Genomic DNA, 22111 nt, shown 5'->3' with positions numbered 1-22111 from the left:
TGCTGTGACTACATCACCATCATTAAGCTTTGCTTTAGAAAGGCTGATAATCATCCGTGAAGAGCTTGGCTCAGTAAGGCATCCACAACCATCCACGTAACTAGGAAGAGAATTGTAAAATGGTGACGTAAACAGACATGTCTCCAGTGAAACGTATATCATCCCCTTAGAATTGTAACATTGTATCTGACATTTTTGTCAAAATTGAGTTATTGAAATATTTTTCTTCTATGACAACTTAATTCCAAGGGGACGATATGGGGGACTTTGGGAAAATCATCCATATCATTCCCTCAGTTTGCCTTGAGATGGAAGAAATACGGATTTCAATGTTGAACTTCCTGCTTTCAATGATGTAAAAATCATCATTTTACATAATTGAAAGCAGGAAGTCCTATTCATGGGTTTCATTGAAATCCGTATTTCTCCCATCTCAAGGCAAACTGAGGGAATGATGCACGGCCATTCAAAAACATGACTGGTTTTCTAAAGATACAAAGCTTAATGCTAATGTGAAGTGTCCCTTTAAGACCCCTGGGCTCTGTGACCTTGAAATCTGACCTGACGCCACCATGTCACCGTGTCATGTACGTCATTACTAAAGGAAGGTCCTGTAAAAGGGAGAGTCTAAGCCAGCTATAGGTTGGTGAAAGTGTGCCCTGGTGCAAATGTCCCCATGATGGTGCCTTATGACAGTGAACATGGCGGAGAATGATTGGGCACTCCTATGTCAGAAACCTTTGACCCTGTTCTGTTCATGTGGGCAAGAGGTATAGGTTTGGACGTGTGTGTGTGTGTGTGTGGGGGGGGGGGGGGGGGGTGAGGGGGTGGGGGGTGGGGGGGGGGTTGCCTAGCCTGCACACATATTGTGCAGGCTAAGCAAACAACTGTTTGAAATTTGAAAGTCTAAGAGGATTGTGAATCAGCAGAGAATGAGTGAGTGGGAAAGAGATGAATGAGAGGGGGAGAGAATGAGGGATTAAGGGGGAATACACTGTGTGAGCTGGGAGACAGAAACTGTTGTTGTTGTCTGAGTATATACACATCTTTTCATAGGTCTGGCAGCATCACGCCAATGTCAGATTAAGGGGGAAAAAATGTTTTTGTCCCCCTCCTAAAATCCACAGGACCTCAAAAGTGCATTGAAAAAATAATAGAGATGGACAGAGAGGATGGGGGAGTCTATATTAGAGTCAATGCCAACAACCCTGACAGGTTTCATCTAATAATAATATAAAAACACAATCCCATATTTGAAAGAATTTGTATTAGTGAATGAATGTGGGGTAATGAATGGAAAAGAGCTGGGGATGGAGCGAGCAAGCGAGAGAGAGAGAGAGAGAGAGAGAGAGAGAGAGAGAGAGAGAGAGAGAGAGAAAAAAGGGGGAGTGGCTTCAGGGGAAGCTGGAGATGCTAAGGCTTAGCGGCGCCTCTGTCAGGGCTAGACAGAGTACAGCTGACACAGACAGAGAGGAAGGAACACTGACCTGTGCATGATCAATGCAGACAGGATCGCCATGGAGGCCACCAGCATGACCACGATGGAAGTGCCACCGACGGGGCTCACCAAAAAGGTAGATGATCGACTACACATGTGTGTACTTCTGCTTTGGTAGGAGGTTGGACTGTTTCACAAGTACATCTCCATCCATTAGATCTCATCTGTTATTGATCTGTTTATGAAGCCATGCTGAATGGAAAGATAACTATTGCATGTGTGACTGGTTGCACGGCAAGAGTCCATATGGGTTGATGTAACTTTCTATGTAGTGCATAGAGTGCCCTGCACACTCTGTGTGGTCAGTACAGTAGTGGCAGCATTGCCTCTCACTAATAGCAAGAACACTGATAAATGAGGAGGAGGGTTGCAGGCCAGAGTGCAGTATTGCAGTGCAGAATTAATGGATAGTAATGGCTATTTCAGGGGGCCCATTGGGTCCAAGGCTGTGTATACAGTAGACAAGAAAAACTATTAAACTAAGGTATTTAAATCAACCTTATGTTGTGTATATTGTTAAGGGCCTTTTAAGCTGCCTTTGACATCTTACTGTAAATGTCGACATAGCGAGTCCTCATCACTCTCTGTAGTGTTAACTTTGACTCTTTCTTGTCATTCCTCCATATCTCTTCCTGTTTTAGGGCTCAATCAAGAAGAAGATTGAGAAGTTGAGGAGATGGAGCACCTCCTCTGGCGGCAGCTTCAAGCGGCCCTCGAAACCCCCGAAGACCCTGAGCCTGTTATCCCCCGCCGAGGAGGAGGAACCCCAGCATCGGGAGAGGGAGAGGGAGCGTCGCCGACTCCGGCCCATTGTGGCCTCAGTGTTTGGGCAGGTAAGAGCCTCCTGGTCAGGGCCTGGCTACAAGGACTGGTTGTGGGCCAACACAGTGAATGGAGTCTCCTTGTGCTGTTCCCTCAATACAGTGCAAACAGGTGTGATGGATATGGGTATGAAGGACCACATAGGAGAGTGCTGAACTTTCCTTATATTCCTGGACCTCTGCAAGTGCCTCCATAGAATGCCTTCCACTGAATCAGCAGTCTGCTGCATGCAGCTGCAATGGAGGAGTGGAAATGCTAGCATATTCAGTTGTGAGCGTTAATCCTTGCTAGCAAAACTTACATCTTTGAAGCTTTGCATGTCACTGTGAATGTTTTTATAACTCATATAGCATCAATATCATTTAATCTGAGGGGGAATTGTGTGCCTGATCTCTTGCTTTGCCTTTAAACTCTCCCTCATCTTGTGATAGTTTAGTCAGCAAATGCTAGCGCTGCATTCATTTCTGTACTTGACAGTTTGTTGTCTGTAGAATGAAATCTCTATGCATCTTGAAACTATCTGTGTTGTGCAGAAGGAAAGGTAGTACAGAGTCCTGCCAGCACCTTATTTGGTCAGCCTTAGTGAGACAGGTTATTGTAAAAAGAAGAAGTCCCAGACGTATCGAAGAGCATGAGGCTGCTGAGATGTCAGTCTTAAACCATAGTTTCTAACCTCTGGATATCGCGGTATTACATAATATGCATAAAATTTGAGAGGATGCTTAATTGCTTAGGGAAATACGAAGTAGGCAGATGTTTAGAATCTGTCTCTCTGTGTATGGGAGAACCTAAGTGACTAAGTGTTTTAGAGGGTATCAAACAAATCCCATAAATTGTGCCATGATTTGGCAAAATGTTGTCTTTAGAAGAAGAAAAAATGTCCAACTCTCTGATTTGCTTTGCTTCCAGTTGTTTTGCCAGTTTTCATTTTGCTTTGACATTTGTATGTAAGCCATGAGGATGGAACCAGAAGGGGAGAGTGGGTTAGGGTTCATTGAGATGCACACAAAGTGAGTATGTGTGTGTGAAAGAGAAATCTGGATCTGGATGTTAACTTACATCTAATATGTAATGTACCAACATACAGTATTCGAAGGCAACAACGATCACGTTTGTAGGTGCCAGTGTTAGAGAGTCCGACCCTCTAACATCCAACAGCTGGACCGTGATTGTTCTAGACGCTAGAGACTGTAATTAAAGGCTTACTCCTCCATTATTACGTAATTTCTTTCATCATCATGATTAAGGGTAGACAACCTCCTCCTCCTTCAAAATTGTCTGTATGTAACAGTGCCCACACCCAAGTACTCACCAGCACCATCAACCAGGCCACAGCCAGACCACAAAACCCCTAACACACACACACACACAGAGAGAGACACACACGCACGCACACACACACACACAAACACACTTACAGGCATAATTATCAGATTACGCTATTGGGAAATGCGTTCAGAGTATATTGTGCCATTTTTTATGATTGACAGAGGTCAAATGAATTGTTGTTGAAGTATAACATAGCCTACCATCATACAAAGCACACTGATGATTTGGCACATTCCAAAAATACTGTGATCTTTGACACGGATAAGTCTTTTGTAGCCAGCTGAGTAATTACTGTTTTTTAAAAGGCACCAGGATCAGGATATGAATGAATGAGTGAGTGAGTGAGAGAGAGAGAGAGAGAGAGAGAGAGAGAGAGAGAGAGAGAGAGAGAGAGAGAGAGAGAGAGAGAGAGAGAGAAGGAATTGCAGCAGATGGCTGAGTGTTCATGATTTGATCTTCCTCATTATGTGACTCGTTTCTGGCAGGATTGTATAGATTGGTTTCTGTTCCACTGAAACAAAGGATTTGTGGACTCCTTTACATGCTGTTCTGTGTATTTTTTCCATATTATATGCAATATTATGTTTGTATCAATATTTAGCAACTAAATATGTTAGTTGTTGTTGTTATAGTTGAGACCTTCATATTTTTTTGTTTAGTAATATATTCTTTCTGTATTCCAACTGCAAAAAAGAAAAGGAAAAAATAATTTACATTCAGATTTCACACTTTGTATCTCAGAATTAAATCCACATGTGTCATTGGACGAGAGGCCATTACAACTCAGATGTTGTCAACCAATCACAATGCACCACATCTTTTGGGCAGCAGATGGAGTTGAAAACAAACAAACAAGTGAGCCAGGAGGAGAGAAGTGTGGAGATAATGGAGCAAGTGAGGGACAAGAACAGAAAGTTTGATTGGAAAGTGGAGAAGGGATAATCTATGGCAGATTAACGACCCACAGGATAAGATGATCCCGTTAGAAACTGATTCACCCGGAGAAAGCACATGACACGACTGTGAAGCATCCACTGCAGGCATGTAGGATACATTTCTACGTGCGGTAAATTCACTTTATTCACTTTAGATATACAAATCTCTCTGGATTGACCTCCAGCATTGGATTAACATTGCCAATACCACTTACTCAAAAGTGTTTGAAAACTCTGCCCAGTGAAAGCTTCAAAGATCGCAAAGTCACAGAGGTCTGATAGTCTCCCGTAGACAACATGTCAGACAAAACCACAGTCTCCACATCAGCCTGACTTTGAATTTACGGCATATGCTTCCTGTAACAGCACAATGGGAGCTGTTGTACCTGGGCAGAGAACAGCGCATGACCATGCGCCCTCTGCCTCTCTCTGAGACAAATGACTGAGATGAGAGTAGAACTTTTTTAGTCTTTTCTTTTCCACTTCATCAATGCACTCTCTTCCTATTCTCTGTGTCTCCGTTAGCTCTAATCCAGCTATGGACAAATCTCTCATGTGATCCAAAGTCCTGTTCATGCTGGCGCAAATAGCATTAGTGGGAGGTGAATGGGGGAAACAAAACAAACAAATGTAAAATGAAATGGTATAAAGCCTTGCTCTACATTTTGTTCCTTTCTCTGAGTACCATTATCCCCTTGCAAACAACTGCCAGGACAAGCATTCAGCATTTATGGGCTATTTTTGACGGACTTCCCCTAGCTTGTGACACGCGCGCTGCACATGTGTGGAGAAATAGATCACTTTCTCAGACAAGCACACTGGCACATACACACCAATTGTAGCCTCTTCATACACTGTTTTCACCTACAAACTCATGGACATTATCATAAAAACTAGTCTCACCATAGTGATTTCACACATACTCACACACACACACACACACACACACACACACACACACACATACATATAGACACGCACTTAAAGAGGAAGTGGAAATTGTGAAATTGAAATAGACATCATAATAATCTTTCGTTGTCTATATTTAGCTGACACATTTGTTCCAAGTGATATACAGTATACAGCGGAGAAATAGGTTTTTTGTTTTTTTTTTTCAATTTAATTTCACTTATAGGCGCCTTACAGAGTGTTAAACATTCAGAGAGAGCCCATGAGTAACAGGGGCGAGAATACATATGATACATGGGGATATAGGAAGAAACCTAGGACAGATCCACGACTCAAGGGCACAACCCATCTGTCCAAGGTCAGTTACAGTACAATAAGGTCATTTTTACTGTCAGAAAGTTCAAATAGTCCAGTGTAGGGAGTAAACTGTGCATTGGGATTAGGAATTATCTTGAGGAAAGTTGGGTTGCTACTGTAGGATGCATGGGCCAGGAAGGGGACAACAACAGGCAGTGCAGGGCAATCAGAGGGAAGTATTGAACATGCCAAGTTTTTTTTCTGAAAGTATTTCCAATGTGGCTATGCACAAGAATTTTTCACCAGATATTAGTATAAAGGAATCCAAACATTAACGTCCATAAATAAAGTTATGTTAATGAAATTGTATGACACAGGTAATACGTATTGAATGCACCACTGAAATGTCTTAAATATTTTGTGGAAATGCCTTTGTTTGTAATGACTTCATGACTTGTAATGACTAATGCTTCAAAACTTTTCCTGTTCAAAGAAACAAATCAAGTCAAGTCAAGTCAAGTTTATTTATATAGCGCAATAAAGAATAATTAACATAAAAGACTTAAGGTGGAATAACTAGAAGACAGGTCTGTTTTTAACAGATAGACTTTGCCAGAGTCTAATTTAGCAAACCAGTGATAGTGATCCTTCTCAAACACCCAGAGCTGTTGCCACTCTTTGGAGATTCGTTGACGTAGGCCCATCTGTGTGCGCACTGTGCACACAATATTTCCTTTCTTACTGGGGAGACCTTAATGTCCAGGGCCGATAGCTCAGCCGTCCCTGACGCTGACTACCACCCAACAAAACTATCCCCAAACAGGGGCCCTACTCACCTGAATCTCCCTTTGCCCAACCAAGGGCAGAACGTAGTAAAAGGAACAAACCAGTACTACTCACCATGAGTGCAATTCTCCGGCATTTTGAAGGATCACACACATCAGGTTGCAATTTCCAAAACAAAATCAAACTTATAAGGAAAGCATAACATCATTTAAAAACTAGAAATGCAATTCCAAGGAATTACCAGTGCATGAAAATGCAAAAAAAGATAGATAATGTAGATATGGTTACTAAGGTGTAGCTAGGGTAAACATGGTGGTTGCATAGTTTACAGAGAGTTCATAGTGTGAAGGTAGACCGTTTAAAGCTGAAACATTCCAGTTCTAACTTAACTAATGATTTCTATTCATGTTAAAATGTTGATTAGCTAACTTAGCTAATGATTTCTAGCAGTTGTGCTAAAAATGCTAATTATGCTAGCAATGCTAACTTTACTAACAATGCTAACCAGGTTGATTAGCTAACTTAACCGATGATTTTTAGCAGTAATGCTAAAAATGCTAACAATGTTAGATTTGCTAACAATGCTAACCAGGTTGATTAGCTAACTTAGTTGATGATTTTTTGCAGTTATGCTAAAAATGCTAGCTATGCTAACAATGCTAACCATGCTAACTAGATAACTTGCTAGTGAGGACTTTTATTTTGAAACATTTGTTGCTAGGGTATCCATGGTGGCCACTATCAGGAATAAAGAAGTTACTGTAGTAAAATCATGTTGGTTGCTATGGAAACGGTCATAAACGCTTAATTTTAATGGTTGCTATGTTGGTTGCTAGGTACATGGAGGTTTCATGTAGTTGACTGGAGGCATAGTTGATGATAACTGACAGTTGGAATGGTTGAACAGTTAAATAGTTGAGTAGTTTCAATGGTTAAATGATTTAATAGTATATTATTGCAGTGAGGACTTTTATTTTGAAACAGTTGTGGACAGAGGAAACAGTTTAACAGGATATGTGTAGTCTTCAGAGAGATTGTATGCTTAAAGCCTGAGAGAAACTGACAGTTGGTGCCCAGGTGGCTGACCAGCTGGGGTAACATTCTAATTGCTGCCGTGATGTCATAATGAGCAATGTTAAGTCTATGGGGGAAATTATAATAGTTTTTAACTAATAGTTTAAAAAGTATAAAAGTTACAAAGTTGAAAAATACAAAGCCCACATCGCGTAAGTAAGACCTACGCGACATAGTTTGAATGGAGTTTCTACGTTAAGCGGTTGAAGCTGCATTAAGTGCGTTAGAAGAAGAATAATAATAAAATGCCTAGGAAGAACAGTACAGTGCATTTTCATGCACTGTAATAAAGATTTATACAGAAAGCATAAAAGACTCAAGGTGGAATAATTAGCAAAGACATTTAGCAAATCAGTATTCAGGTGTGATTTTGGCTTAGTCTTCTATACAGATAGTCTTGACATCTTGAAGATTTCAGTGGTCCCGCTTGTGAATCTTGATCTTTAGTTCCTTCCACAAATTGAATTTAAAGGAACACAAAGACTTTTTGGGTCTTCAGCTTTACTGTATTCCCCAGACTACACAGCCATTTATCTTATATGTTTGGTAGGCTACTACAGTATGTTCACATTTAGGCGAAGCATTGCTACTTGGGCAGAGTGATTTGCAGACAGCACCTGAAATACACTATAGCCAGCCTACAAATCACAGCATGTTAGGAAAATGTTGTAATTCTTCCGTCCCTATTTTGAGGTGTACGTTGTTAAAGCAAGCCTCTTCGAGGCACCTGTGCTAAGCTAGGCCTGCGCTGGGTGCGTCAGACTGAGTAATTACACACACAGAGATGAGAAGGGTATATGGACTTATCAAAACTTAACTGTGGGGGATACGGTGAATAAGCTTAAGTCCCAAAAAGTCAGCGTGTTCCATTAAGTCGGGGCCTTGATTTTCTCCCTCTGAAACCAATTGAGAGTTTCCTTTGCTCTATGCTTTGGATCGTTGTCCTGTTGGAAGGTCTACCCACGTCTCATCCTTATCCTGGATGACAGGATGCTCCTGGCTCCATTCATTGTTCCTTGAACTGTATGAAATCTGCCAGTAAGATGAAATGAAATGCAAAAACAGCCCCACACCATGATGCCTCCACCTCCAAACGTCACTGTTGGTGTAGTATTTTTAGGGTGATATGCTGGGCCATTTCTCCTCCACACATGGTGTATAGTATTACAGGCAAAAAGTAAACATTTGCTCTTGTCTGACCAGACTACATTTTCTCAGTATTTTATACAGTAGGCTTGTCCACATGCTGTGTAGCAAGCTTCGACATGTTGTTTTCTTCAATAATAGGGTTGTGCAAGGTGGTGGAGTGAATTACCTATGATTTCCTTGGCTCTTGGGCTAGTCTTCAGACTATACTTCTAACTCCGTGGTCAGACATTTTGCGAGAAGCTTCTGTGCGAAACTGGTTGTGATCATGGAGTGATATTCCTTCCACTTGCAGATGTTGCTCCCAATGCTGCTTACTGAACAACTGTTTCTGGACTGAAGTTTTGAAAAACATCTGCAAGTAACCAGATCCATTGATATATTTTGCAACACTGGCCCTGGGAGAGATAAACCAACATGACTTTGTGACTAAGGCCACTTGCTCAGAGGAATTTAGTCAGTCGGTCATTGATTTTGACACCCCATATTTGCCAATTTAGTTGGGGTAAGTGAAAATTAGCCAAGTTGGATGTTAATCTGTTGTCGAATAGCTATTAGGTAAAAAAACACAAAAAAGTTTTGAAGAGATTAAGCTGAAGGTAACGATCTTTCATCTAGACTGGGGTAAATCATGCAGTCATGCAAATATCCAATTAGAAACAACAGAATCATCAGGTGGGAAAGACCATTTGAGTATTATCTGCATGCCAGTGATAAGTGAACCAGTGGGAATGAATGATCTCAACCAAGTAGTGGTGTCAATAGCAAAAAGTAGAAGCCCTACTGATCCCTGAGGCACCTGTGGTGAGGTCATGAGACTTTGGTACCTGTCATTGCCAGACATGGTGAGTGAATGCCCTTTGAAGTATGTGTTGTGTACACATACTAAACAAAACCTATAGACACTTTTATAGCAAAAGAAGTAAGGTAACTATTATGAAGTTTAAGCCTAGCAGTGTTGGTTGTTATGGAAACAGTGGTGTGATTTTAAGTGCGTGCGCATGAGGTGTAGTGTGACTGAACAGTTGAGTGAAAGTGTAATGTATTCCGTGTGACCCTTATCTTTTCAAGCACAATAGGATGTAAACCCATAATTGACTTTCCCAACAATTCCCAGCTCAGATGATGTAGAGAGGTGAGTGTCATGGCTCACTGTCTCACGATGAGTTTGTTCTGAGGAAATCAGAAACTTGCCCGAACACCACTTTCTCAAGAATATGCCATATGAGGGCTTTCATGATTTTAACTTTTATTCATTTCCTCTTTTACTTCATGTCGATTCCTGCCATGGTGGTCCTTTGTTGTTCCTAAATCATCAGCTGGGATTTCACCACAGTCTGCTTTCGATCTCAGTTACTGTATGTTTGAGACAAAACACTCCTTTCAATGCTCCTAAAAGGTCAAGGATGTAGAGCATATTTCCTAAGTCTATGATAAACCTCGTTGACAAGATCCTGCAGGCCTTTAGTGTGATCATACTATGATTTTTGATACTGTGAATGGTACCTGTTGTCTCATAGGTGTAGGCAAGCATGCTCGTCTGTTGCTTTATTCTGCTCAAAGGTTGCTTTATCGATGATGTTTTTGCTGCTCTTTGGTTGAAGACATGGTAATGCATGTATACCGTTGTGGATTCCATATTTAACATGAGGTGCATTTGTGACTGCCACCAGCCAATAAGGCATTGTTTTTGTGCAGTTCCATTCTATCCCACTGAAATCAATATAATATAATATAACCAAGTGTGGGTTATAAGATCCCAATAGGTACAATGCTACAAATGTCTTTTGGACTTTATAAAGTACAGAGCGTTTTCTCACTGAACTCTTGGTGTTCTTTCACTGTTGTGCTTTGGCTGTGTCATTTGGATGGCAAATCTTCACTTTTGAATGAGGACCAAATGCAGTTTGACCCCAGAGGCTCTGGGCCGTGATTAATTGACAATGTGGCATCTGGAGAGGGATTCCTGAGGCAGTGTTGAGAAAATTAAAAATCTGCTCACCCTGTGACCTTCCTGTGTAACTTGGCTGAAGGTTTGTGGAATGTTTGTTGTTGAGAATTTGGGAGGACAGCAGTTGCTTCCCCTCCCACAACTTCAGAAATACCCTGAACCTGTCTTTCACTTATTCTGGACAAAATTAGAGCATTTAGCCATTATCTAAATTGAAAACATGAAATGTAACAGCACAGCGCTGACAGTACAGGGGAGATACAATATATTACTTGCATCAGCAGATTATCCTGAGACAGTGAATTGTTTTGCACCACTTTGCTGCCACTCAGTGGTAGTTTGCACGTATTACATCAATGCATGCAAAGTGATTTGCTCTGGAGAGGAGAATTACTCTCCAAAGTAAGTGAAAGTGTAGCTGGATTTGGAGTTGGATATATGCAAGTAAGAATATTGTATGTATTTGCTATATTATTCTGTCTGATGTTCACTATATTGCAAAAGAATGTTTTGATAGGAGCATCAGTGAATGAAGTCAACTATACGCCACTGGGGTCTCTTTGGCAAATAAAGAAATGACCAAAAACAAGTCCTCTGTGACCTCCCCTTATCTTCCCAAATCTCTACACGTTTTCCCAGAAAAACCAAACAGCATGGATTATACAAAGGTTTGAGTGTGGGCCAAATTCAGCTCAATGCTGTGGCTCCCAATCCAAAACAGAAGAGATAAACAGTTTGGGGTGATAATGTGAAATGCCCCTGACCGCCACAGATGTGCAATCCAACCCAGCCTGTCTCTCTCCCTCTTGTGAGCCGCGTTGAGCCTTTACCAGATCCCGCTCAAGATAAATGATTTTCCCAACGTAACATTCTTTACCATTTTTCTAAATCCCACAATCCATGCGGTAATGCCATCAGATCACAGAAATAGCTCTCTAACTGTCCTGCGCCATTGCCGTTCTATACTCATCCTTGCGTTCCTGCTCTAAGTCCCCTGAGTGTTTCAGAGATATCATAAAAAAGCTGCTGCTATGGCTGGGTGTATAGTGTTGCGTAGGGGTGGATTAGGGCAAATTTACAGTGGTGTTGGTGTTCTTAGTGAACTAATGCCTTTATCTTGCAGAGGAGCTCATCTGTGGCCTGCCTAGGAAAAGACTCTGGAGTGGAACTAGTGGGAAGGCATTACTTCTGCAGGGGATCATTTAAGAGGGAGTGCAGTGTGGGAAGTGCCTACATCAATTTATGGGGCAGTACAGTGTTGGAGCTTGTGATCACTTATCTGGAAGTTGAAATGAGGTGTTGATTGCTTAGTAGTCCTTGCAGTGCATTGCTGCATTCTCACTACACAGTGCAGGCACACAGAGAGAGAGAGAGAGAGAGAGAGAGAGAGAGAGAGAGAGAGAGAGCATGATAGAAGGAGGGAATAGGAGGAGGGAGTGCTTTTGGAGTCCTCCTTGTGCAAAGCTATCCCTTATCATGACTTTATGCACTTGATCCTGTCCCTCAGCACATCTCATGTCCTGGGATTGGACGTCGTTTCTACTTCTTTTTTGAAGTCATATTTACATCCGGCAGCATACATGTAATTGTACTTTTTCATTACGCTAAAGTATTGTGCACTTAGCCATGTCCAATCCCCCCTCGTTCTCTCGTTCTGAGCACAGCAGGATCAGGGCGTTGGCATGGGGCGTGGAACATATAGAATACAGAACACACTTTAATATCCCACCACCTGCAGTATTGAAGCCATCACCAGCTAAGCCATTTTCTCTTTCACTCAATCACTCTATATCTTTCTCTCTTTCTCCATCCCTTCTTTCGTACGGTGCCTGTGATGTACCTATGACCTATGTTGTCCTAGCCCCCTGGCCGGCGTCCTCTTCCAACAGCGTTCTGTTGGCTCTCCGTGCTGCTCGATTGCGCGGCTCACGCAATCCGTTTTCTTATTTCTGCTCTCTGCGCGCCCAGTGCAACCAACCCCATTTTACTCCCTGTGTAATCTGACATGCTGAGGATTAAAAAGACATCCACCACCACCACCACCACCACCACCATCCACCACCCAACACCACCCGCCTACCGCCCTAATTCCCCCATCCCCCTACCTCTCACTTACTATCCCTCTCTCCCCCTCTCTCCCCCTCTCCCTGACAGCATAGGCATTTACGTAGTCCAGCAGAGAGAGGGAGAGTGTGGGAGGGAGTAAGAGAGAGAGAGAGAGAAAGAGAGAGAGAGAGAGGGAGGGTGGGATGTTGAAATTATACTGCACAAGACCCATCAGATGCCCATACTGTACATCAGAGTCAGGATAGCAGAGAGCCACCGTGAGTGCAAAATGGGCATCAGATGTGGCTTGCTGTAGACTATAGAGGACAGAGACAGGCTGGCAGGGACAGGGGAGGCAAAACTGTGAAGATGGCTGTTGCTCCACCTCAGCAAAGTGCATCCCAGCGCTGACACCAAGGCAGAGATATAAGGAGCCTGCGCGCAGTCCAGCTGCAGCCAAACCTGGCGTGTGTGGCGTCCCATGCCCAGAGTCCAGCTGAGAGGGAAGCGCCTGACTTAACACTATTACTGTTAGTGTTTATTCGATTATCCAGCAGCCACACTTAAGCAGCTTGGCCTCTTGGGATATTTGATTGGGCTGCTGGAAGACTTGTCATAAAAGTTTATGTAACATCCGACGACTGCAGAGGGGGGGTAAGAAGACCTCAAGTGTAAAGGGGAGAAGAGATAGAGAGAGAAGGGAGGTGCAGAAAAGAGAAAGGGGCAAAAAGACTGAGTCTGGGGAAGAGAGTTGAGAAAGGTGATGGGAGCAAAGCCTTCCAAGAGAGACAAAATGAAGAAGGTAAGAGACAAAGCTTTTGTGCTGATGTATCACTGGCTATAGGTTGTGCTTACGCGTGTGTACTTATTCAGATATTGCATTGGCTGTGATTGAAGAACTGAGCATTCAGTAGCCAAATGTTGGTATATTACTATGGCACTATTATCTATGATAATATATAGATATATATTCTCATTCCTATTACTTCTTTGTTGATTGATGACACTGCACCAGTATAACTGATGCATGTTGCATGAATAATTCAGATGCATTTTTTAAGTTTTACGATGGTACATATTTATTGCATTATGATGCATTTATGCCACTGAGCCCTAGATGCAGTTCGTCAAATGAACGGAGAACTACTTGACTTGACAGCTTTACTGAGTTTTTAAACGACTTTTTGTGTGGATCACTGGTTGTTAACTGCCTGGTCCCTCTCCAAGGGGTCAGTGCAACTGCCCCAACAGGGGAGTGGGGCTCCACTAGCCGCCGCTATGCTGGGGGGCGTTGGGGGTGCAGAAGCAGACGAGGAGGGGGAGGACGAGTCGGGGAGCGAGAAGGCGTTTGACGAACCGCTCTGCGCCCTGGTCCAGAACTGCACCATGCTTCACAACATTGTGGGGCCTGCCTGCATCTTCCTCAGACAGGGCTTTGCCCAGTCCCAGATCGTACGTACACAGACACAGACATGTCAGAACGCGCTGACACCTGAGGTTACTTTCAATCAGAGCCAGGGTTGCATGGAGAGACAACAGATAACAGATTTATAGTGCTCAAATACAGTCAACCACACTTTTAGCACACGCTCACACACACACACCCACACACACACACACACACACACACACACACACACACACACACACATAACACACTTTGTATTCAAGGTTCAAACAATCCAGGCTTGTCAGCGGGCACGGTAGGCCGAGTTCCACTCTGTTGGAGTTTCGCTGTCATGAACTGCGTTTTCTGGATCCGTCCCCAGCAAAGCCACCATGACCATCTAATCCACTCATACACCCCTCCTCTCCTCCATCTCTCCACCATGACATCATCCGTCATCCTCATCCTCACGCTCATGCACGATGTGGTGTGAGCAGAGGACTCTGTGGTGCTGCTCTCCATCTCAGTGAGTTAGTAAGTTGCTGTACGTCCTTAGGATAGCATGTCGCAAAGGTGTGGCAATAAGGTGTGTGGGAGCATAGCTGTGTGTGCATAGCTTTATGTATTCTACAGTGTCTTAGGGGGTTCCTTTGATGGACCCTTCAAAATGGTTTAAAGAACCGTTTAGGGGTGCCATATTTAAAGCATGCAATAGAGCCATTTTTGGTTCTATATAGCGCCTTTTTTCTAAGAGTGTAGTAACTTCTGTTATCTCTGTGCAGTCGGACGAGCCTGTACACTGTCAAGTGATGCATTATGGCCTGCGTGTTCTGCTGGAGGTGGAGTGATTTTGTGGCGGCTCTAATATCTGCACTCTCATAAACTCTCTAAGAAACAAAAATGTGTGTGTAAGTGAAAGCGAAGCTGAATAGCGATACCTCAGCTGGCTTCATGAGATTTCAATTTAGATGTTTTATTCTCTGTGCTCCCCTGAGTGTCATCAGAGACCCACTTATCCCAGATTGATGACACTAAAACTGCTGCCCGACGGTGCTAGATGCGGACCGGTTGCTGCAGTGCAATATCCTGACGATGGCTATCATGCCTTCTCTCACTAATTGCTCTTGTCCATTAGCACACTGTTTCTCAATTGAGACAAAGCTCCTTGAGTCCTTGAAGTGAGTGCAGAGGACAACCTTCAAAGGGCAATAGGAAACGGATGCTTTGGTTGGACATTTTGATTGACACTGTTTATAGTGGTATCGAGATGATCTCTTGTTTTGTGAATATTTGCGACTGTAACGCAACATGACGATTTGAGTCACGAGCCTTGACCTTACCTTACTGATAGTTAATATATACAAAGCTATGCCAACTTACAAGCTAATGAGATACAAGCTGATGTCATGACATGTTTTATTAAGGGTTCACTCTTCCAAATGGCCACGTTAACACACTGAACCCTAATTTATATTACTGACGAAGTGCAAAGTCAGAAAGTGTGCAAGGTGCCAATTGAAGTAAAGCTATTGTGTGGCTTGCGGGGTTGAGCCGATCCACCAATGTTGGTGCATTGAGTTATCCTACTGGTATCAAATTTGCAAAAAGATTTTGCTTAATTGCTTAATTGTTAAAGGCACCCTTAACAAGACTTGCTCTTGGAGTCCCTTTCTGGTTGAGAAGCGCAATGATAAATTCACTAGATATGCAACTTTTGCACCAAATCATGAACATAACTCCAATGTAATACAGAGAGAATGCACCGACAGCAGTCTTAGAATTCCTATGGCATTTCTTTAGCGTTTCGATTTCGGTTTCCTACCCCAAACTAGGAAGTTGCTAGGTCGGTAATTGCCTACAGAGGTCAGCTCAGACAAAAGCAGAAGTGACGTTTGTTATGTTATGAGGTTATGTGCGATACAAATGATTTTTGAGACATTAATGTCAAAAAACTGTTAAAGGTGCCTTTACATTTGCTTTAGTAAGATTTCAGACTTTTCTCACCATTTAAATTATGGCCCACAGAGTCTATCACTCACATCTGAACATTAGATTGAAAACTGCAGTCCTGCAGTAAAGCATCAGCAGCAGTATTCACTGATGGAGAATCTCACTGTTCTTCACAGTAAACTGTAAGACATTTTTTAAACATACATACTGTACTGTACAACGAGATTACATGATACACAATTCCTGGATGGATTGTGTGAACATACAGTATATGGAACATGAAATGAGATAAATGCTCAATCACTTTCATGATTTCATACCGATCCACATCTGGCTGATAATCCCAGAATCCTGTTGACATGAATATGAACCCACTCCACTCCAGCCTCTCTCCTGAGACTCCCCGGCCAAATTGTATTATTTCTCATGTCTGTTTTTACTGCTCTCTTTCTATCAATATCTGTGCCTGTCTAGTGGCAGACAGCTGCATGTTGAGAGAACATATAAGGTACCAGCAGATGACACAATTAAGTGCTAGTGAAGAGAAAGTAGATAAGCTTAGTGATTTATATTTTAGCGAAATGATATAATCTTCCTCCCTTCCCTTGCCTTGCCTATGGGCCCGATATTCTCCAGCCCACCTCTGTGCAGCATTATTCCAAGCCTGCTTTATTCATCGTGGCTCACAGATTTTGGAATTAGGCACGTCCGTCATGTGATTTATGGTGACAGTGAAGCTTACAGATAATGCCAGACCAATGTACTGTTTTCTGGTTCATTTAATTGGAGTAAATCAAACAGCAGATGGAGGTGGTAACAGGTCATAGATCTAATGAATGTGTGAATTTTGAGAGACAGACAGAGAGAGAGAGAGAGAGAGAGAGAGAGAGAGAGAATCAGAATGACCAAAACCAGAGTCCTCTTGATCTCTTTTTGTTGCCTGGCAACCTTACTCGAGATTTTTTAATCTGGTCAGCGTAGTAGTAACTCCTGACCCTGATAGTTCACCCTACTTGGCCAACGCCAACAGGGAACATGCCTGCACAGAGGAGGCCCCAGATATTAATCTAAATCGAGATTCTGTCAATCCCCCCTAAGTCAGTCATTAGTGGAGACCGATTGCATAATATCCTATTAAAGTCCTGACTTTTGAAACTATTTTTGTGAATTTGTTTTGGCCATTGATATGATAACAGATTGTTGGGGAGGACTGACTGTTCATATTAGAAGAAAAAAAACAACCTATCAAAGCATTTGCTCGTCCCTATTTGCCAATCTCTTAAACACATAAACATACTGACTTCATGTTGACATGCTGTCTATCATGAATGACATGATTATATGCTTTTGGGTAAATAGTGTTCATTCTGAATCTTGTATTGTACGTTCATCATAGGCATTTTATCTGAACATCTTAGGTGCTTTTGTCTGACTTTTCAAGTGCTTCAGCGTGTGTGTGTGTGTGTGTGAGTGTGTGTGTGTGTGTGTGTGTGTGTGTGTGTGTGTGTGTGTGTGTGTGTGTGTGTGTGTGTGTGTGTGTGTGTTTGTGTATGCTTGTCTATCTCTGTTCGTCTGTCTGTCTATTTGTGTCACTTTGTGTGGGTTAGTTTTGTTGTGTTGTCTCATATGAAGTGGCAGGGTGTGTGTCTTTGTCCTCTGCTTCCTAACCTTGCCTCACCATCAGCTTTTCTATGTGTCTCTCTGTAAACTGGGACACTGCAGGACAGGGATCTGCGGCCGGAGGAGATGGAAGGTACAGATATGCAGACGTCACACCAAGTGACTTGATATGTGTCCCTATGTACCTACCGACTTAAGAAGTCCCACCTCCCCTAAGCTCCGACCCCCTCCCTGTCCCCACCCCATCCCCTAAAACCCAAGTAACCAACCAAGTCAGTGCATTAGCATATTAACTTAACCCACAAACTGAACCCTGCTCCCTTCTTGCCTCTGTGTCGCCACCATGTTACCATCTGTTTTTTTATAACACCAAATCATTTTAAATGTTGTTTTCATAGCACTGTGAATAAAAATGTTATCCTAATGGTATACAACAATACCAGCATTCAATCCCTTGACCACTGCAAGAAAACCAAACGATGTTAAACGTTTGTTCCTCTGTTCCCTGTCCATTGCTCCATCTTCGATCAGAGCTGAGGGAGGCCTTCACTGAGTTCGATAAGGACAAGGACGGCTTCATCAGCTGTAAAGACCTGGGCGAGTGCATGCGGACCATGGGATACATGCCCACAGAGATGGAGCTGATCGAACTGAGCCAGCAAATCTGTGCGTCACACGGGTGTTCATAATTTCTTTCCGTCTGTTAAGAGTTTCACCTTCTCAAAGTGAAACCACTTTAGAAAACTCTGGTCATAATTTAAGTTTCTGAACTGTTATAGACCACTATGTCTGATCCCAATCATATGTCTGATTGTTTTCCAAACATGTTTTTTTCTACTAAATTTAATTTTATCAAAGCTCTGATCGCATGAACTTAAACACATTATTTGTGTATATAAGATACATTTCAGTGTTTTCAAAAGTGGGTTGCTGCTGACAGCTGAGCGCCTCCTGACTTATGCAGTGATTGCTCCTGTCCTCTAGGTGGTGGTAGAGTGGACTTTGAGGACTTTGTGGACCTAATGGGCCCCAAGATGTTGGCTGAGACAGCAGACATGATCGGAGTGAAGGAGCTGAGGGATGCTTTCAGAGAGGTGGGCCACCTCTACACATTAAGCTTTGATTCTGTTACAAATGTTATTTATCTTGTAATATTTATGTTTGTCAAGTTATGTTAGGTTTACCCCTTGTAAGTGTTCAGGTCTGTGGGACCTGTTTAGAGTGTTTGCTAAAAGAAATATTATGCAATTAATTATTTCTTCAAACTCATTGGCCTTGGCTCATTTTCTGTGAAGAACATAAAAGAACAACTTATTTTCAACGACTGCACATGGTACACACCCCTTACACATAATTACTACTTATGTGTTAGGGTCTACTGCGGTTTTCGCATATAAAACACAATTCGCAGATCTCATAGACTCTTTTTGCAAAACTCATGCTAAACACATCTCATGCAATAAACCACATTTGTCATTGTGATGCATAATGGTAACTATAAGTGGCAAAAGATAAACACAAAGACAGCACAAATGCTATATCAAGCAAACTTCTTGCTCAAACTCTCTCTTACACACTCTCTCTCTACTCTCTCTCTCTCTCTCTCTGTCTCTGTCTCTCTCTCTCTCTTTGTTTTTGTCCTGTCCCTCTGACAGTTTGACTCTAACGGAGATGGTCAGATCAGCCTGGCAGAGCTCAGGGAAGCCATGAAGAAGCTGATGGGAGAGCAGCTGAATCAGAGAGAGATTGACGAAATCCTCAGAGATGTAGACCTCAACGGGGATGGCCTGGTCGACTTTGAAGGTGTGTGTGTGTATACATATGTGTGTGTTAATAGACATTGATATATATATATACAGTGCATATATATATATATATATAGACAGAGAGAGAGAGAGAGAAACATGGCAAAAGACGAGATGAAAGAAGGTATGAAGTCAAGATGCTAGCCACCTTCAAAAAAGGTCTGAAAACCAAAGAACATCGCCTCTCATAGCACTACTACAGACAATTGCACTCATTTATGCACTTATTACACTCATTGATGCACTTATTACACTCATTAATGCACTTATTGTGTTTTTTTATTTGTTGTTAGAAATGCTCTTAAAAACTTAAATGTTCATGTTGTAAGTCGCTTTGGTTAAAAAGCGTCAGCCAAATGAAATGTAATGTAATGTAATATGAAATGAACAATATGTAATGATATGACAGGTGCACAATGACTTTCAGTTTTTCAGTGGCAATATCTCAGCATATCTCTTTCAGCCTATATATCAACTATATTATGTAATCATGTCTGCATGAGACTGCACATGCAGCAATAATATACAACATCTTCTTACTCTTCATCCACAGAATTTGTCCGAATGATGTCCCGCTAGTATTCACATACAACTGTGTGAAGCCAAGTAGGAGAGGTGAGGACATCATGAACGGACCAATCATGCAAGTCCAGAACTAATGTGATTGCCCAGTTAAGGGTTACCTTATCGTGTCAAACCTGTTATGTTGTTTTATGTACAAATTCATGTTGTTTTTATTTTTCTAGCACTCTCACCCTGTGTGGATATCAAAAAGAAATATTCTGTAAATACGGTTTTAAATTTTTTTTTTTGTACTCTCTATTCTGTAAATGAGTAGTTTGACCTGCATTTTACCTCTGTCAGAAAATTACATATGTCTGAAAAAGATTGAAAACAGCTGTGGTCATCTCTGAAGTGACTGGTCATACAATTTTGCCGGACCTTGCGAGAGATGTACATATGCTATGTTATTTACTCATAATTATATATTTTTTGTGCCACACATAAACTACAGTGACAACTTTATATGGGGCTGTGTAGCACTTCACTGAACAATCCATCATAACAATTATGAACATTGTCATAACACTTATGGCCAAGGCCATTTTAATATTATCATGAGTTATTGTTAAATGCCATAACAGTGCCATGTACACTACCAGTAACTGTCATGACAGTTTCTGGTGTCTGATGCCACAAAAGCCAATATCATGTGATAATAAGCTATCATAGCACTGTTATTACTAACGGTGTGATTGTCATGAAAATGTTCTGAAATCTCGAAATATCATTCTGACCTGTTTATGTTGATTGCTTGAGTCTTATGAAGAAGAGTTCAAATGAAATGGTACGGGAAGATTTGAGATGTGCAATATACTTTACTTAATGATTACCCTAAATAAACTACCAAATGAGTGTGAATATATGTGTGATGTCATATTTCACAATTTCACAACATTTCACATTTTTTCAATATAATCTATGTGACAGCTTTGAATATAGAGAATTTTAGGATAGGGTTAAGGTCAAAACTGAATGAATTGCAGGGTGAATATATGTGACCCTGTCATGTTGACTGTCATGGACACCATTTCATTTATATTCTTGCAAGATGTACAGTATATCCGGAACTGCGGCCTTCTGATGAGCGTCTGTTGTGTCGACCGGCCATAAATGCTCTCTGCTCCTGTGATTGGCACTATGAAGCATTTCTTATGCGACATTTACTTTTGACTTTACGTCGCCTAAATTCAGCTGATAATGCTTGCATACTTATGAAAGTCATCTGAAAGGTTAGCAATAATCACTAGATTTAGGGAGATATCAAGATCCTTGTCACTACCAGGAAAATACAATTTCGAAATCAGGTTTTGTTTCAGGCCACAAGGCATGTTTCCGTTAATAAATGTCACCCAAACTACTTTGTTCAAAAACTCTGATTATGATTACTCATGTCCAATCTGACAAAAGATTGGAATGTTCTTTTCTGACTCTTTTTTTCTTTTCTTTTTTAAGCCTGTCTCTCAATCAGGTCATAAATCTCCATAATGCCTCTCAGTACCCAATGCATCATAATGCCCTGAAGTGTCTCCCAGTAGGTAACAGAAAAAGTGATTGCTTTGAATTTTCCATTACATTCAAGCTTACATTCATAGCTTAATATTGGCTACATCACTTACTCAGGCACTTGTACACACATAAAGCGAGAAGTGGCTTTGCCCTGTTTTGTGATGTTAAAATTTTATGGGGAAGACCCAAGGCACAGAGTGCAGCAGCAACAAGACCCTTTTTTTAAGCAGATTACCTAAACACACATCTCTGTAAAACAAGCAATCGCCTTATTCACACAGCGGTCATTGTAAACCAAATGCCAATGCCAATTCAATTCAATTCAAGCAATAATCTAATGAGAATAAAGAAAGAAAATAAAGGAATCATATAGCCTAATAATAACAATGGCACTGCAAGGCCACATTAAGGAGAATAGCAATATCTAGAAAAGCATTTCCAAGGAATTACTAGTGCATGAAAATGCCAAAAATGAAATGTAAAATA

The 22111-nt window shown here is 41.7% G+C and overlaps 1 protein-coding gene across 2 annotated transcripts; it reads left to right on the top strand.

The window, feature by feature from the left end:
* Positions 1–1447: 1447 nt before the first annotated feature.
* Positions 1448–20950, top strand: cabp2a (calcium binding protein 2a). Of its 2 annotated transcripts, none has more exons than XM_062521635.1 (6): positions 1448–1574; positions 2140–2331; positions 18282–18416; positions 18735–18844; positions 19406–19553; positions 20109–20950. In XM_062521635.1, the coding sequence occupies exons 2-6, from the start codon at positions 2175–2177 to the stop codon at positions 20132–20134; spliced, it is 576 nt and encodes a 191-aa protein (XP_062377619.1). In that variant the 5' UTR covers positions 1448–1574; positions 2140–2174; the 3' UTR covers positions 20135–20950. The 2 variants fall into 2 exon arrangements, with proteins under 2 accessions (XP_062377619.1, XP_062377627.1); XM_062521643.1 differs by lacking the exons at positions 1448–1574; positions 2140–2331 and adding exons at positions 9594–9641; positions 17853–17883.
* The last annotated feature ends 1161 nt before the right edge of the window (positions 20951–22111 follow it).

The sequence above is a fragment of the Sardina pilchardus genome, chromosome 2, assembly GCF_963854185.1.
Source record: "Sardina pilchardus chromosome 2, fSarPil1.1, whole genome shotgun sequence".
Lineage (NCBI taxonomy): Eukaryota > Metazoa > Chordata > Actinopteri > Clupeiformes > Clupeidae > Sardina > Sardina pilchardus.
The sequence above is the reverse complement of the archived record's forward strand: the minus strand, read 5'-3'. Positions and strand labels throughout refer to the sequence as shown.